General features: G+C 39.5%; 2 protein-coding genes across 2 annotated transcripts in view; one reads left to right on the top strand and one right to left on the bottom strand.

Moving 5' to 3' along the window:
• usp9 (ubiquitin specific peptidase 9) overlaps window positions 1–5,600 on the top strand; it is a 39,064-nt gene extending 33,464 nt beyond the window's left edge. The window contains exons 45-46 of the mRNA XM_047370132.1: window positions 2,131–2,229; window positions 3,515–5,600. Coding sequence (XP_047226088.1) covers window positions 2,131–2,229; window positions 3,515–3,745 — 330 coding nt within the window. The 3' untranslated portion in view covers window positions 3,746–5,600. The remainder of the gene's footprint in view (window positions 1–2,130; window positions 2,230–3,514) is intronic.
• A 4,752-nt stretch (window positions 5,601–10,352) lies between these two features.
• Window positions 10,353–13,136, bottom strand: rpl8 (ribosomal protein L8). Its single transcript, XM_047369795.1, has 5 exons — window positions 12,960–13,136; window positions 12,744–12,885; window positions 11,127–11,345; window positions 10,904–11,019; window positions 10,353–10,548 (listed from the first exon to the last, which is right to left on the bottom strand). The coding sequence occupies exons 1-5, from the start codon at window positions 13,095–13,097 to the stop codon at window positions 10,390–10,392; spliced, it is 774 nt and encodes a 257-aa protein (XP_047225751.1). The 5' UTR covers window positions 13,098–13,136; the 3' UTR covers window positions 10,353–10,389.
• Window positions 13,137–17,975: the final 4,839 nt, after the last annotated feature.

Below are 17,975 nucleotides of genomic sequence, written 5' to 3'. Positions count from 1 at the left end.
TGTACCAGAATAACAATAGCTATCTGTCTCTTATATTCTCACAGTTTACTTAAAACTAACTCATCACAGTTTTATTAGGTCAATGTGGAACTTACCGCTTCGCTCACAGCTGATTATTTTCCCCCCGAATTCATTTTTTTCAACTCAGTTCTTTAACACTGTTGATCTTTAGTATCTCCAAATGGTGGTTATTAAACTCGCTCTTAAAGGTGTGTTTAACCCCCGTCTTCCAGCTGCTGGTGCTGAATAGAGATCAGCTGGTTAGGATTGTGAAGTATTCACCAGCTCCTCTAGTTAAACTGTCTCCTTGCTCCTTCACAAACAGAATAAAACCAGGGAAGAACCAAACAACAAATTAATACGATGTTTATGATGACTGGGCTCGGATTTGGCTCTCGGGTGGTGGAAAAGCACACGTGTTCTTGTTCTGACCCTGTTAAGAACTGGAACCTCATTGGTGGAAAAGTCCTATAAAAGAAACTTTATTCGACTGAGTTTGATATCATCACCTCAGCACAACAACCCACTGAATAACTTACCATGTTGTTGTTTGTGTTGTAGGTAATATGAATACATGTCAGAATTCATGAAATATGTTCTGTTCTTTAGCTTTTCATAGTTTTGTCATTTTTGTTCATAGATGAAAAATTGAAAATGTGCTTTATAAACCTAAATTATTCTAATCAAATTGTTTGATCAGATTAAAATGTCTGGTTTTAGTAGCTGAATTGACCAATAAACACAAAATTCTATATTTCTCACTTCACATGAGCTATTTGTATTTATCATGATGAAACAAATCCAGTTAAATGACGCACTTCTTCTGTAATATTCCACACACAGCTCAAGTGTACTCAGGAAAGCCCAGGGAAGGTCAGTATTCCAGGCAACACGACATAAGGGAAGGAAATTCAACAAAATCTCCCTAAAGATTCAGCAGAGGAACATGGAGTAACTGGTCAATGTTTAGGCCTTCAAACACATTCATCAACTGTTCAGATAGTTTCCAGCTTTACAGTGTAGATTGTCACCATTAAAGCCATTTATTCCTTAAACTGCATATCATCACTTTTCTATCTTGTATCCTATTGTAGACTACTGTGATCAATACAGTTTTTATTGTTGTTCTAGCTTAAGGAGAGCAAGGTGGGCCATTGGTGGGATGCTGCTCTGTTTAACAGGCAGTAAGAAGCCATGTTACGCAGCTGCACACAGAGAGGAGGTTCTTTGCTGTCCTCCAGCTCCTTTTGCATTAAGGACCAGAGAACCGCACTAACTGCATCTCCTCTGCAGAAGCATCTCATTAAATTAGAAAATCACTGAAAAGTTCACTTATTTAAGTGATTAAATTCAAGAAATTAGTCATTGACTCCCTCTGTAAAGTGTGTAGGCCACAAAAGGAACATGCTAATGAAGCTGGCTGTTTAGGTTGGTCAGATTAATGAAGGAGTACATAGAAAACACATTTGGTTATTCCTACATTTTTATATTAAAACCCTATTGGTCTTCTGTAATATATCTTTTTTCAAAACTGAATTTTGGGTGCTTAAATGAACAACGTAAACAGTAAAAAAGCACTAGAGTCTCATCTGGAAAAATATATCCTTGCTAAAGACTTTCACTTGTATTGAACTTATGTCAAAGACAGTAAAAGTTGACCTTTGGAGAGTTGAACTATGATTATAAAGGGTTTAATTCCCATATTACATCTTCTGTTATCATGTAGGTATAAACATTTTTCTAACAGTCAATTAAACTAGGCTTGCACTTTAACAAGGCAAGATATTTCAGAAGCAAAATACAAATTTTACAGTAAGATTGATTCTGTGAAAGTGGCTAGTCGTTGCACGTAGTAGAGAGGTTCATGTGACCTCTAGAAGTTGAGAGTAGGCTCTTAGGCGTACTAAACACCCACCTACCCAGAAACACACAATCTCTTTTCAGTTAAACCACCAAAGTAGGAAATGTGACTTTCCCATATGACCTGCTCATTATGTCACAGTAAAACACCAAAGCTTAGCATTATATTCAGGGTACTGTCCAAATAAATAGACAAATTATATTTTATGATATGGTGTTAAAATATAATAGCTATTTGATTTGTGATAACTTTTCTGCTTTGTATTCCAGGAGCCAGATGAACAGGAAGCACCTGATGATCAAGACTCCTCTCCACCTGAGGACACCTCCCTGTACCCTCATTCTCCTGGAACCACCCAGTTCCAGCAGGTAGGATCTGAGCGGAGAAACTCTCGGTTCTTCTGTTTTTATTCATACCCATCCGAGTCAAGCAGTGGCGTTTGTATCATTCCATGAAAGCAGGGCGCCTGTTTCCTGTAACCAGACTCTTATGCCCATTAACAGTAGCGGTTGCCGTGGCGATACATGATGATAATAGTGTTGTTTGGATCCGAACGTTGACATAATCAAGAGACTCCAGTTTCTAGGCGGTTTGTAACACTGAAAGCTGCATTTTAGTTCAAACCTCTCACCACTGTAGCAATCAGAAATGATCCTGCTGTTTGGAGACGTAAAGCGTTATGATTCCTTCCAAAAATATGAGTAAAGCAAAAACCGTGAATAGTTTTTACTATGCTACAAACATGTTGAAGTACTATATCCACACATTCTTTGCACTTTCAGTGAAAAAAACAAAACATTTGGAGTGTGAACTACATTGTGCTATTTTCTTGTTTTTTTTGACTCAGAAGCTCAACAACAGATAGTTTTAAGTTAAAATGAGCTTTTGTTGCCACTGCATTTACCAGGGTAGAAATTTAAACCAGAACAATGCCCTGGTTTACCCTCATCCTCAGCTGCTGTCTTCTGTTAACTAACTGATTTTGAATTTTAGACGTCTGCTTACGGCCATCTGTGGAGAAAGGAGGACTAACCTCTCCAGTCAAAGCAATTTTTTAGGGTTATTAATGTTCTGAGGCACAGATAAAAACAGGAAGACCTGTGGATCATTAACAGATTAACTGAAATTAAAGGCGACAGGCTGTGGCTGCTACAACCGTATGCATCTCTCAGGCTTTAGTCATTAAATCATCTGGATGTTAAAAACTTCTGACTTTTAAGATGATTTTATTTCTGCTTCAGGTTTTAGCTGTTGATGATCATTACCGAGGTATAATCCTAACTGAAGCTCTGGCTTTTTAAAGCTGATCGTGGGAGAAGATAGTTGTAGATTTATTTTAAAGTGATTTTCAGCTTCATTTCAACCAAATGACAAAGCACAGCATCAGCAGGGACAGTGAAAGGGAGCCGCCAGTATAAAGTGCTGCCTGGTCCGGAGTTTGTCAACAAATTGGTTTGAAGCCTGAAGAACAATATTTTTGTCTTCTCAGAATCCATCTATCTGGGCTGGTTGAGTGTAAATAAATCATAAGACACTTTCATCTTTGCATTCACCTCAAAGAAAGCTATAGATGCAGGTTTTTTTTTTTTTAAGTCTTTTACCTTTTTGGGTTTCAAGTATCCTAATTTTTCCTCTTTCTCTCCTCCCAAACAGAACAACCACCCCCATGGGCAGCCGTACACCGGGCCTGCTGCTCAGCACATGAACAACCCCCAGCGTCCAGGTCCTGCCTCCGCCCCAACTCCAGGCCCGACCCAGACTCCGACACCTGCCCCCAGTACCACTCCCAGCTCGGGCCCGCGAGCACAAGAGAACTGGGACGGCACCGAGGAGGTTACCCCCGCACCAACCTCTACCCCAGCACCCGCCCCGCCTAAGGAGTAACCTCCCCCCTCCTTCTGCTGTGCCTCGAGCCTCCATCGTCCTGCTCACCTTCCTCTCATCCTTCGGTCAACAGGCTCCTCGTCAGGCCTCTCTGTCTCTCTCTCGCTGGCCCCAAGGCAGGGCAGAGCCAGGCCTCGCATCGTCCCCTCTCCAGGCCCCCAGTCAGCCTGTCGGAGGCGCTCTTCCCTGACCTGGAGCTGCGTGACAGGGGGGCTGCTGGCGACTACAGAGGCGAAGGAGTGGACAAGAGTTCTGAAAAGAGAAACAACAATTAGCCAGAGCTGACGATGTTGAAGCGCTTATCTACACAACGAAAAGGTGTAAATAGTATGTTGATGTTTCTGACTGTTCAGATTCCCCCAGTAGCATAACTCGGTGTGGGTTGCTGTTGGGAGATATTGCAGAAATAAAAAACAAAATGGATACTATAAATAAGAAAATGTCCCAAAAAAGAAACCTCTGAGAAGACATCAACTCTTCTTTGTTTTATCACCCATGCTCAGCAGTAAAGTTTGTTCTACCATTGGACGTTGTCTGGTCATTCAACTGTCGAAGGACTCATTGTTATCATAGTTCTAATAATTATACTTAAGCTCCTTGGCAACCTTATGACCCATGCCAAATCGACTCACGAGCTGTGGTTGGTTTTAGTGTGCGATGTGGAATGGTTGGGTGGACTTTAACGGCGTTCGGTTGATGTGAAAAAGCAGTGATGCAACATTGTTCTAAAACTCAATGCCTTTCTTTTTTTTGTTCTGGTTCTTACTTCAGACCTTTTTGAAGCTGTAGTTAATATGCTGTAACATTTAGCATGGCTTCTCACCAGAATAGTGTAGCCCAAGGGAAGACTTGTGATCATAACAACCTAAAGCTGTTCTTAATCCAAACCTCCAGAGGGGTGCTGTTTACCCTTAGGTTTATTTTTGGTTTGTTTTTTTCTGTTTATTTTTTTTTTGGTTTCGGTTCTTTTTTCTACTCATCTTCCCCTATCTACGAGGGCAACCTTTTTGAACCAATGTATAAGTGGCTTTTCAATTGCACATTGTAATCCTCCAACTTCATATTAGGCAGTCAGTTTTGGTGGGTTAGATGGCTTTGCTTTCATCTATAGGAATACAGAAAAACGACCACATATGCAACAGGATTGCGACACTGGGCTCTCTGGTGTATTATAGACTGTTTGGTTTGCTTCTGTCTCTTCAATAGAGCGTAGTTGTAGACAGACTCGTTGCCCATCAGCTTCCTCTCTTCCGTGGAGCTGGGTCAGGCCGGCGTCTGGCTGCGGTTGGGGGCGATCCCAAACAGCCGCGAGACCCTCCACCCTCTCCTCGCTCCACTGCGTAAAGCTCCCACAGCAGGGTTTTTTAGTGGCTGGTTAATCTCGTCAAAACCTGAGCTAACTTGTAATTCTGTAGGAGTAAAAGGTAAACATCAGTAAATACTGTATTTAATTGGTAACTTGAATACGTGTATTTTTTTTGAATTTTCTTTTCTTTCTTTTTTTTGTCTAAAACATACCAAATACTCCTGCAAATGAAAATATTCTGCCCACCGTATTATATTTAAATATTTTGCTCTTATTTTATAGAATTTATTTTGTTGTATTTCACTAAAAATAGAATTTGATTTAAGAGGAACATTTTTGTCCTTGTGTTATTTTTAAAGAAGATATTGACTGTACAGAGTTCTGCGCCCTGTTTTTTGCCGACTTTTGTTTTGGCCATGGTGTGACATTGAATTCTGGAGCTACAGTCGCGATGTGGACTTTCACTTTGTGAGGTTTTTTTGTGCACAGAAATATAACAAAAAAAAAAAAAGCATTGCGCCCTTAGCAAATAAAGAACATGGAATCTTGCCTCTGTCTTGTTTTAATGAACTGGGTCCTTCTGAAGGTGTTTCCATTTACTGATTGTGTGTTTTGGCATTTATTAGGCATGGGGTTGGTTTAAGATTGTCACGGTATAACTAAGTATATCACCGTGTCACAGTGAATGTAACATCTGCCTAATTTGTATGTTGAATCAACCTTATAAGTTTTACTTTCCTGATGTCTTTATTTGAAACAGTTCAGTTTGTTGCCATTTTGACCTGAAGTCCCTGGAATACAAGATTGAATCGATGGGCTCTTCCTTGGTAAAGATTTTAATAATTACAATTACAATCAGAAATATGTCAAATAATTTTAATTTATAAATGTATAACATGATCTGATTGCTTTTATTTAAAATGAAAGACAATTATTCCTATTCTTGTAAAAAAAAAAAAAAAAAAGTACCTTTTTTTTAATCACTGTTATGTTACCACACTTGTTTTTGTTTGATAAATGAACTTGAAATGTAGAGCAATCATCCCTTTTAGTTAGTTCAATAGTTTGTAAATGCCTCATGCACTTATTACTCCTATTTATCGCTCTGCTGTTTATACTCGTTAACTAGTAAGGTCATTTGCTCAGGTAGCTAGCCTGCAGGCGACTGCTTAACAGACATGCTGCTCACAGCTTTAGAAAGCCTTTAACCTTAAGGGTAGGTGGAGCCACTAGGGATGGGCATTTAGTGTTATCATGCAAAAGTTTCTTATTCAGATAAGAATTTTGATCTATCATGAGGATAAAGTCTAATTATGTCTGAAAACCCCAAAACTAACATTGTTCTCTGGATTGTTACTTTTACTACTTTCTCCATCAGTAAATATCAATACATCAATAGAAAATGATTGAATACAGTCACTATGTACAGCTTAGTGATTAAAAATCACCATTTATGTGAGTGTGTACTGAAGCCCATTTTTAACTGGTTATGTTTTTAGGAGCAGTGTTTGTATTTGTGGGGCTGTAACTGTAGCCATATATTTGCCTCAAATAGGCAGCATACAAGTTGTAAAAAGTTTTTATCCTGACTTTTATCATTATCACAATAAATACCACATAATAATCAGAGAAAATTGTAAGTCCATTTTGCCCATCCCTAGGTGAAGTTCCTGTAGCTTCCACTTCATGACTGTGTTTTTTGTAACCAAAAATATTTCATAAATGACAAATTAGTCTTTATTGTAAGCAAGGGAGAGCGAACAAGCTTTCTTTCAGAAAATGACCAGCAGTGTGCAGCAACAAGTGGAGGAGGGGCAGCTGGATACATCTGGAGAAAACTGGTTACTGCTGCATTTTCCCTTTAATTCGTAGAAACGGTGTGATGGAGACATTTTTAAAACATTGGCTTACTTTGATGGCCCATGCCTACTCTTTGTGAAGTTAAGATTTTTTTGGCTTTCAATGTTATAATAGATGTAAAACATTAGTTATTTTGACATTAACAGGAACATAGCTGCACCACTCTTGTTTAAAGCAGGTGTTCCAGTTTTACGAGTAAAAAATACTTGACAATTCTCAACCATAGCCCTATATCTATATCTGTAGACATGGCAGGAAGCCTTGAGCAGAATGTTGTTTGATGTTTTACAAAAATATTTCCTTAATTCATCTTCAAACGCTGCTTCAACGTGAGCTAGGGGTCACTGCAACTCACCCTATGAGCTATTCTAAATATAAAGTCCAACCTGAAGGGCGGGATCTTTAACATAAATTAGCCAAATGTCTGGAAGCAAACATAACTTCAGTTTACTGAATGTTCAAAAGCATCTCAGAAAATTAGAATATGATCAAAATGTTTATTTCAGTAATTCAATTCAAAAAGTGAAACTTCATTAAAGTGATATATTTCAATTGTTTGTCAGATAATAAAAGCTTACAGCTAATAAATTCCCTAAATTGAGTTTCTCAGAAAGAATATTACAATTTAAGTAATGTAAGTCTATTAAAAAGTACGAGCTGTACATACTTGCTGCACTCAATACTCAGTCTGGACTTATTTCGCATGAATGACTACAGCAAGGCATGGATGGAGATCAGCCTGTGGCTCTGCTGAGGTCTCAACAAAGCCCAGGCTGCTTTAATAGTGGCTTTCACCTCACCTGCATTGTTGACTTTGGTGTCTATCTTCATCTTGACATTTCATAGATTCTCTGGGGTTAAGGTCAAGCCAATCCAGCAGTGATGCCATGGTCATCAAAGCAGGTATTGGTACTTCTGGCTGTATCAGCAGGAGCCAAGTCCAGCTGGAAAATGAAATCAGCATCTCCATAACACTTATATACAGGTCCTTCTCAAAATATTAGCATATTGTGATAAAGTTCATTATTTTCCATAATGTCATGATGAAAATTTAACATTCATATATTTTAGATTCATTGCACACTAACTGAAATATTTCAGGTCTTTTATTGTCTTAATACGGATGATTTTGGCATACAGCTCATGAAAACCCAAAATTCCTATCTCACAAAATTAGCATATTTCATCCGACCAATAAAAGAAAAGTGTTTTTAATACAAAAAACATCAACCTTCAAATAATCATGTACAGTTAAGCACTCAATACTTGGTCGGGAATCCTTTGGCAGAAGTGACTGCTTCAATGCGGCGTGGCATGGAGGCAATCAGCCTGTGGCACTGCTGAGGTCTTATGGAGGCCCAGGATGCTTCGATAGCGGCCTTTAGCTCATCCAGAGTGTTGGGTCTTGAGTCTCTCAACGTTCTCTTCACAATATCCCACAGATTCTCTATGGGGTTCAGGTCAGGAGAGTTGGCAGGCCAATTGAGCACAGTGATACCATGGTCAGTAAACCATTTACCAGTGGTTATGGCACTGTGAGCAGGTGCCAGGTCGTGCTGAAAAATGAAATCTTCATCTCCATAAAGCTTTTCAGCAGATGGAAGCATGAAGTGCTCCAAAATCTCCTGATAGCTAGCTGCATTGACCCTGCCCTTGATAAAACACAGTGGACCAACACCAGCAGCTGACACGGCACCCCAGACCATCACTGACTGTGGGTACTTGACACTGGACTTCTGGCATTTTGGCATTTCCTTCTCCCCAGTCTTCCTCCAGACTCTGGCACCTTGATTTCCGAATGACATGCAGAATTTGCTTTCATCCGAAAAAAGTACTTTGGACCACTGAGCAACAGTCCAGAGCTGCTTCTCTGTAGTCCAGGTCAGGCGCTTCTGCTGCTGTTTCTGGTACAAAAGTGGCTTGACCTGGGGAATGCGGCACCTGTAGCCCATTTCCTGCACACGCCTGTGCACGGTGGCTCTGGATGTTTCTATTCCAGACTCAGTCCACTGCTTCCGCAGGTCCCCCAAGGTCTGGAATCGGCCCTTCTCCACAATCTTCCTCAGGGTCCGGTCACCTCTTCTCGTTGTGCAGCGTTTTCTGCCACACTTTTTCCTTCCCACTGAGGTGCCTTGATACAGCACTCTGGGAACAGCCTATTCGTTCAGAAATGTCTTTCTGTGTCTTACCCTCTTGCTTGAGGGTGTCAATAGTGGCCTTCTGGACAGCAGTCAGGTCGGCAGTCTTACCCATGATTGGGGTTTTGAGTGATGTACCAGGCTGGGAGTTTTAAAGGCCTCAGGAATCTTTGCAGGTGTTTAGAGTTAACTCGTTGATTCAGATGATTAGGTTCATAGCTCGTTTAGAGACCCTTTTAATGATATGCTAATTTTGTGAGATAGGAATTTTGGGTTTTCATGAGCTGTATGCCAAAATCATCCGTATTAAGACAATAAAAGACCTGAAATATTTCAGTTAGTGTGCAATGAATCTAAAATATATGAATGTTAAATTTTCATCATGACATTATGGAAAATAATGAACTTTATCACAATATGCTAATATTTTGAGAAGGACCTGTATATATACTTATTATGGGAGAGTGGTGGCCTAGTGGTTAGAGAGCAGGGCATGTGCGTCCTGGAGAGGCCAAAAGTACCCTGCTTTGAATCCTACAGCCTGCCACTATGGGTCCCTGACCAAGACCCTTAGCCTCTGAATGCTCCCCAAGCGCTGCACACTGACAACCCACAGCTCCTTAAGGGTTAAATGCAGAGGATAATTTCTCCATTGTGAAATGAATGGATAATTGTGTGCAATTAATCTATTATCAGTTCTTTTCAATTCCTGAGGAAAATGTACTTTTTGGATATAATTTATTAAGATGCACCTGTAAAGTTGCTGCACTACTAATGTGACCTCATTAGCGGGACCCCCAAACATGACTCTGCATCCACCGCTCAGTCTCCCTCTGTCGGTTAACTTTCATCCACTTACTGAGCAAGCATCTCCTGGCTTCAAATTGGTAGAATGGTAAAGAGCTTCATAGCTTTTCATCTACAGAAAATTAATCACCCTCATTTTGAATGAGAACAGCTCATATATACCGTACAGATACAGTAGGACCAGATAATCTACCATTTATTTTAATCCAGTTTGTATTCTCTTCAACCCTTTTTCAATAGACTGGAGATTCTGTTTTCATCAAAAAAAAAAAAAAATGCCTTTTATTTATCCTGAAATCAACTTTTCACCTTTTCTATACTTAATTTTCATAAAACCTCAAGTCCCATCTGGAATCTTATTTTAACAGATTATTCATTTTTTAAAAACAGCCTAAATTTCTGGCTCGTCTTCTACTTGGTCACTTTGCTCACTTTAGTCTGGCTTCTCAGACATATCTTTTGATTGAACAAACTAAAATACAAACAGGAAACAACCGATTTTGGAACAAGTTTTATTAACAAGACAGTCACGTTTAGTTCTCCTTTTCCTGGACGGTCTTTGTTCCGCGCAGTCTGCCTGTACGACGGGCAGCGATGAGACCGACCTTGCGACCAGCAGGTGCGTCCCTCCTGATTGTTGACGGTTTGCCAATGTGCTGATGGTTACCACCACCGAAGGGATGCTCAACAGGCTGCACGGAGGCAATAGAAGGGGGAAAAATACTTAAGTTTTACTGTTGTTGAATAAAAAAAATTAAAAAAAAAGAAATAACGGAGTATGATGTCTGGTGAGGATTAAGAATTACAGCCATCAATAAAACAGTTCGGACTATCAGATCCAAGTTACTTCATCTTTAGGAAGTCATTAAGGTTAACCATCTACTCAATGACTGCTGTTAGTTTAGTTTGTTCCTCATTTGTTTCTGAACAATGAATGACTGGTGCCTCTGAACACAACAGTCAAAACAGAACAAAAACTGTAATAATTTCCAAATTATTGGCCACATGCATGCATTCACACATGAATGTGTTCCTATGTTCGCTTACGTTCATAGCCACACCACGGACACGTGGCCAGCAGTTCCTCTTGGCCTTGTACTTGTGGTAGGCACGACCGGCCTTCAGGATGGGCTTGTCAATACGACCGCCTCCAGCCACCACACCTTGAACACAGCAGCAGAGAAGGTCCCGATGAGTTATCTTCAGAGGCAATGCTCTGATTCACACCAAACAATCTAAACCAGAATCGAGACACGCGGGGGCTTCTCACCGACAACGGCTCTGTTGGCAGAAGAGATGACCTTCTTGGCGCCTGAGGGCAGCTTGACTCTGGACTTCTTGGTCTCAGGGTTGTGGGAGATGACAGTGGCGTAGTTTCCTGAGGCGCGGGCCAGCTTGCCTCTGTCGCCGGGCTTCTCCTCCAGGCAGCAGATGATGGTTCCCTCAGGCATGGTGCCAACAGGCAGAACGTTCCCAATGTTCAGCTGGGCTGTATGGCAGAGGATTGAAACATAATTACCTTTCCAATCCTTACAACAATTATTTTAAATCACTTTTTTGTCACAGGTTTTCTCTTTGCTTCAAGCCGTGAATCAGGTCCACCTTTAACCCTCCCAAAATTTTTTTTAATTACTTCAACTCAGTCTGAAACTTGTATAAAATTTGGGAAACTCTGCTAAAAGGTGAAGTAAACTAGTTTGAAAATGAATTTGATGTAAAACACGTCAACTAATTATAATCTTTGGGGCTGCAACGCTCCAACGGCGTACACATTATTTTTTTTTATTTCACACAGAAAACGTGGAGAAATCGAACAATTCGGCTAAATTGCTTGATGTAAATCGGTTGCTTGCTGGAACCAAAGCAGAAAAGAGAAAATCCATAAAAACATCCAATTTTATTTGTAACAATGATTACGGTTTGGGGGAAAATGTACCCAAGATACGGTTAAAAAACTATTTTGTCACCATTTGTCAATCATAATTTAAATATAGTACTTCGTGAACATGGATTTACTTCCATTTCATTTTCAGTCTGTACCACCTGCATAATCCAACAGGCCTATAGCAAACTGTTCACTTAAAAGCAACAGCTGATGTCACAGTTCAAACAGCTCATGTAAGTCAAACCTATCGTCCCTCAGCTCACAAACCCAATTCTTGTTCTGCATTTGTATGTTTGTGAACAAACCTTGGTGAACTCTTACCAATAATAATCCTCACCCACTAGGAAAATGTAAAGGTAACCACATTCAAAACATCTAAGCCGCTTACAGACCGAAGTTCTGTCAGTTCAAATAGCAAACAAGCTCCTTAATTTAATTTATGTTTATGCGTTAATATCAATTTTAAACTAAACAGAACAATCAGTGACCCCTCTGCATGATGTGTGCGATTATCTCCCAATACTACCATTGCAATTTACTTTCTTCTTTTTTTTTCTCACCAATTTGCTTCTGGTGTAATCCATACAAAAAGTCACTTTATTGTAAAGATGTCTTATATGTAATGTAAATCTACTAGTTGGCCTATATGGGCTGCTAAAAATGAAATATTCTGTCAAATTAAATTTGCAGAAAAAATGGATCATAATCAATGTTTTTGCCATTTCTTGTCACTCTCAGGCTCCGCTAACAACTTTCCTTTAAATTCCAATTTTCATACATGGGATGAGGAAAGAATCTTTTCTTTCAGCTAAACTGGGATTTAAGGGAATAAACAGTTGTGAATAATTGATATCTCTGGCCAGCTGATGGATGAATCTGTATTATAAACATGAAAAATGGCAACACAGCCTGATCGCATTTTTTCGCAACCTCCAGAAAACGCCTGCACTTAAATGGCTCAATTAATGGTATGCTGAGGGAAGAGCCACCATCAGTTCTTACCCTTCTTGCCGCAGTAGATGAACTGTCCGGTGTGGATACCCTCAGCTGCGATGAAGAGCTCTGTTCTCTTCTTGAACCGATACGGGTCACGGAAGGCCACCTTGGCCAAGGGGGCGCCACGGCCAGGGTCGTGGATGATATCCTGAGGGGGCGTACTTATTAAACACTCCCAACTTTAACAAGTACAATCTCAATCTGTTCATAGGCACCTCTTACCTTCACGATGCCCTTGATGTAGCCATTGCGTTCAGCGAAGTCAACATGACGGAGTTTAGCAGCACCTTTTCTGTGCTTGACGTGGGCTCTGAAAACGGAGCCAGCACCTTTTCTCTGTCCCCTGATCACACGTCCCATCCTGTTCTGAAAAACAAATACATCTCTCAGAACCAATGAGCCAATGCAAGTCATCAAATCAAGTGGTCCAAGTTGTCATTTCTCAGCACAGGAGTTTATAATGACCCATGTTCAACCTGAAGAGCCTTTAGAGCCTGACATTATAACCAAACAGCTGCAGAACCTCTTCATGTTATGAATTAACTGAGCAATCTTGAAGAGATGGGTATTAAAACCCTAGCACGTTTAGAAGTGGTTCCAAACTAATTTCTAATAAAGATAACCATCACTGCTCCTCTTCCAGCTTTATAAATCTTGTGTTGAATGATCACATGCTTACATCAAACCCTATTCCTAAAGCTGTTAGCATGACATCTAGCCGCACAACGTTAGCCTAATTCACCAGATGTACGAGTCTTTCTGTTCACAGCTGCTTCTTTCATATTTTACACATCAGGACAATTTTAATCATCTTTCGCCATTAATATTTTTTACACAACGCCCCTGAGCGCCTTGAGAACATCGGTTACCGGCCTCCTAGCTGTTATCACACCGCTACTGCGGCGCCATGTCACCCAAGAGGCAACAAAACATCTATAAATACTTTGTAAACCACTCTGCCGTTAAAATACAACATGGGTTACATCCTTATGAATCTGCTACGGCCTCATACGAGTTAATTTAAAGTGGATGAGTCGGTAAAATCAAGATTTACACAGGATTTAAAGACGGGGACCAGAAAGTATCAATCCTACCTAAACTCCGTTGACGGAAAGAGGAAGTTCAAAGAGAACAGCGGAGGTTTTCTTCCGGAGAAATCGCCGAAAGTGGCTGATGGGAAATGTAGTGTAATGTGTTTCGCTCTACAGATAGCTTTTGTTTGAAACAATTCTCAGTTAAGTGAAGCAAATGACATTTTTTCGTTATTTAGCTAATTGGTATAAATACTCATTGTTTCATGTTTTTTCACAAGTTAGGAAACACCTGGTGGTGATTATGCACCTCTGTTGATTTACTGCACGGTTTGTATCCAGACTAAAAAAGAACTATGTTGTGCTATTTGTTAATATGGTTCATTTATGTACATAACTGCGACTCAGAAAGACTAAATAAATACTATTTTTCCCAAACGAAAAGTAGTCCGTGATCTAACACTACCAGAAGGTGGCAGCAATGCAACACAAAAGAGAAAGAACACAGAGGAAGCCAATATTACCTTCTGGTTGTGCCTGTGGTCTTTTGTGTGTGTGCTAGAAATGGATCAGAGGAAACTCTAAGAAGATCCCCTTTTGGTGTTTCTGTAAATCTAAGCTGGTGTTTCCATCAGGATCCTGGTTCCTGGTTTCTTTGTTCACCATTGGTTAATATTTGGGTTAGGTTTATGCAAGACTTTTTTGCCAACTAATGTTGACTTGCCAATCCAATGACCTTTCTAAATCTCTCTTTGGCACCTTGGTGAATTAAAATGCATCACCTTGATAACAGAGGTACATGGCTGCATCGAATGCAATAGCTCCAGATACTTAAGTTGTTTTACAATGCTCTTAAAAAAGTCTGCTGTTAAAAATACGCAGAGATTTGCAAGAACAATGCAAATGTGTTGCATGTTGCAGTTTTTCTATATAAACTACAGTACGTTCACAATCATTGAGCATCCCAGAAAAAGATGTGCACAAAGCCTTGAAATGAATGTTATAAAGATCTGGTGACCCTAAATGCCACTCTGTGCTGCAGTTGTCTAACAGTGAGCTTTGGAGATAATATTTTACCATTCTGCTCACTATGGTGGTGGCATGATAACTCAGCTCCTCATCCAACCTTCTTCATCCCAGCTCCAGTTGTTTTAAACATCTTAACAGTTGCTCCGATATTTGATACCTGAAACCCGTTTCCTAACTTATTACAATCATCACACATCTTCTTTACTTGAATGGTATGTTCTCTTGTGTTTCTCATTTTGAGAAGCAGTGGAGAGAAAAGGGCCTGTGTGTCAGGCTATATTCATAACTCTACAGGAGGAGGAAGTCACGGAGTAGGCCTAATAGTTAAGAATCCCTAGACACTCTGACCAAATAAAAAAAAGCAAAGTAAAATAAAAAAAATGCTTTATGTACGTTTATTTTGCAGCAGTAGTTGGCCATAAACAGCACACATTCAGAGTGAAATTACACTCTTTCTGAAACATCAGTTCCATATTTCAAATATCCCGCGTGTGGTTATTTGCTCTCCTGTACAGAAGAGATGTCGAGCAACAGATGGTTCCCCTCATGAGATCAGAGCATCTCGCTGGAGAAACAATGCTGTTGTGATTAATGAGGACACGCACACATGCAAGGCTGAAACAGCAAGTGATAAATATAAGGCTTGGTTATTATGATGCTGCATTGTTTCACACAGTCCCGCAGGTATAACGGGCATAAATACTGTATGGGCCTACTCCCACGGGTTCATATTCTGGATTTGGCCTTTATTGTTTTCATGATTTTATGCCTCAGAGATCACCGAGTACAGATGGAAAAAGCTGCTCCTGTTGATATGTGCTTTTTTTTTTTTTTCAAGCATACACCAAGGCTGTTAGCTATATGAGATTTGAGGAGTTACTTTTTTGGCTCAGTTTAACTATGATAAAGTAAATTCAAACCAAAAAAGCTGTGCATATACAGAGTACTTACAAAGCACAGAGAGACCCCATATTGGGCGGTTGGGAGTAATTCTCTTGATTTTGTTGAACATTGTGCATCCAAGCATGTGTCCTCCCCAGATGGCACCGCTATGCAAAGTAAGACTTGCAATAAAAATAACTTTGCTTGGATTTAATCTTGCAAAATAAAAGTGCTGCTAGTTAAAAAAAAATACCATTATGTGCTAGGATTAGAGCATCAGAACTATTAGTTACAACAAAAAGTAGCTCTTAAGGTTGCAAGAGATACAACACATATAATTTTATAGGAATTACATTTATCCTTCCATATTATTTCAGTAATGAGAAAACCTTTTAAGACAATGTATGCCATTTATTGTAGCTGTTCTGATTTGGCTGTGGTTGACTGTATGGGTGCTGTAACCGGGTGATGCTGCTGTGAGAATTGTCTTCATGTATGTCAGATACCAAAAAAGTCAGTCATATGTCAAATCATTAGCTGCTAGTTTCGCAGCTGGCATCCATCCACTGCCTCCTCCCCGATTTGTTTTTTCGTTTGTGAACTTTTTTTGACAGGTTTGCAAACTCTTCTATGCCATAAAGAAACTATTTTTGCTTACACGCTGCTAATGCAGCAGCATATATCAGATGTTTGCCTATGCTTAGTGTCGCACATGTGTGTTACACAAAAGTTTTAAGAGATTCTGCAGATTCTGACTTGTCCTCTGGGGGATTATGTAAATATAGTCAAATTAGAGCGAATATATTATACTTCACTCATTACACTCATTTAACATATATATATATATATATATATATATATACACACATATACTACCTACCAAACATCGTTCAGTGTCTTTTTCTTATTTTTATTACTTTCCTGATTGTAGATGCATAGTGAAGACACATCGTTATTTGACAACAAGCAAAAATCTTTATAAGACGTTAAGCTAATTTTTTCATCCAAAATTGTAGTCTGTAAAAATGGAGATATTCAGACTAGATTAAAACATTTTAAGGGAAATACAGTGGATAGTTGTTTTTTTTTTACATGTGTTTGAAGTTTATGAAGATGTTGAAAAGCTGCTTATTCTTGGACAAAGATGAGCTTATTGTTAATCTAGCTCTTGTTAAACGTTCAACTAATCACTGCAGACCATGTTTTAAACAAAGATAAAAATGGGATCTCCAAACTCACCCAGTAAGTGCTAACTTCTGCAGACATTTACGGCTGTTCCAGTTGAAACCAAGTTGACTGACAACTGGCAATAAAAACTGAAGGACAGCATTTTGAAGAAAGGCTAAAAGCAATAATTAAAAATCTTTAATTTCCAAGTTTATCCTGGAAAGAAACTATGATAAAAATCCCCAAAATCCTTCATACTGTATTTGTTGTTGTCTCCACCCAATCATGTATGTGATTTAGGCCATTGTTGCTCTAATGTCCTGGAAATCCCCGGTTCAAACATTCTTCACTGCATTTCCTGTGGAGAACTTCTCCTGCAGTTGAGACACACAGAAATCTCTTCTGAAAGAACATGTACACATGAGTAAAACAAATAAAAGATTAAACCATAACAGAATGCAAGGAAAAAAGTATACAGTAACATGTAAAAGCATAAAATATATATCCAGCCTGAAGGGCTACAGTGCCTTGCAAAAATATTTACGTCACTTGGCCTTTTTACACTTTGTAACATTACAACCAAAAGCTTCAGTATGTTATTGGGATTTTATGCGACCACTATCCTTTATTTATCTCTATCCATCCTCTCATCACCTCTGACCAGCTTTTTTCTCCCTGCTGAAGAAAAGCATCCTCCCAGCATGCTGCTTCCACCACCACGTTTTGCTATGGGGAGGGTTTGTTCAGGGTGATGAACAGTTTTAGTTTTCCTTATCTCCACTATATAGCAACTAAACACATAGTGTTTAGTTTTGATTCGGTTTTGGTCTCATCTGACTAGAGGACCTTGTTCCACATGATTGCTGTGTCCACTCCGCTTGGATCTTTGCAGCTCCTCCAGAGTTATCATGGGGCTCCTGGCTGTTTCTTTAATTAATGCTCTTCTTGCCTGGTCTAATAATAAAATATCAAAAGAGCCTTAAACACACTGCACCACAGTACATTTATTAACAATGCAAGATAACGTTCATCAATTTTACTTTCTGTGGGCATAGAGAAAAGAGTTCTTTGTTTTCTCACAAAAGATGAGAAATCTAGATTCCCTCTGAGACTCAAGTTTAGGCTGTAA

Source organism: Girardinichthys multiradiatus, chromosome 7 (genome assembly GCF_021462225.1).
Source record: "Girardinichthys multiradiatus isolate DD_20200921_A chromosome 7, DD_fGirMul_XY1, whole genome shotgun sequence".
NCBI classification, from domain to species: domain Eukaryota; kingdom Metazoa; phylum Chordata; class Actinopteri; order Cyprinodontiformes; family Goodeidae; genus Girardinichthys; species Girardinichthys multiradiatus.
The sequence above is the reverse complement of the archived record's forward strand: the minus strand, read 5'-3'. Positions and strand labels throughout refer to the sequence as shown.

What these genes read in the sequence shown, in the direction of transcription:
- rpl8 (XM_047369795.1), bottom strand. Translation starts at nt 13,097, where the DNA reads ATGGGACGTGTGATCAGGGGACAGAGAAAAGGTGCTGGCTCCGTTTTC. An exon ending in ACATCAAGGGCATCGTGAAG is followed by an intron (nt 12,886 to 12,959) that starts GTAAGAGGTGCC and finishes ACGCCCCCTCAG; the next exon opens with GATATCATCCACGACCCTGG. An exon ending in CATCTACTGCGGCAAGAAGG is followed by an intron (nt 11,346 to 12,743) that starts GTAAGAACTGAT and finishes TCTGCCATACAG; the next exon opens with CCCAGCTGAACATTGGGAAC.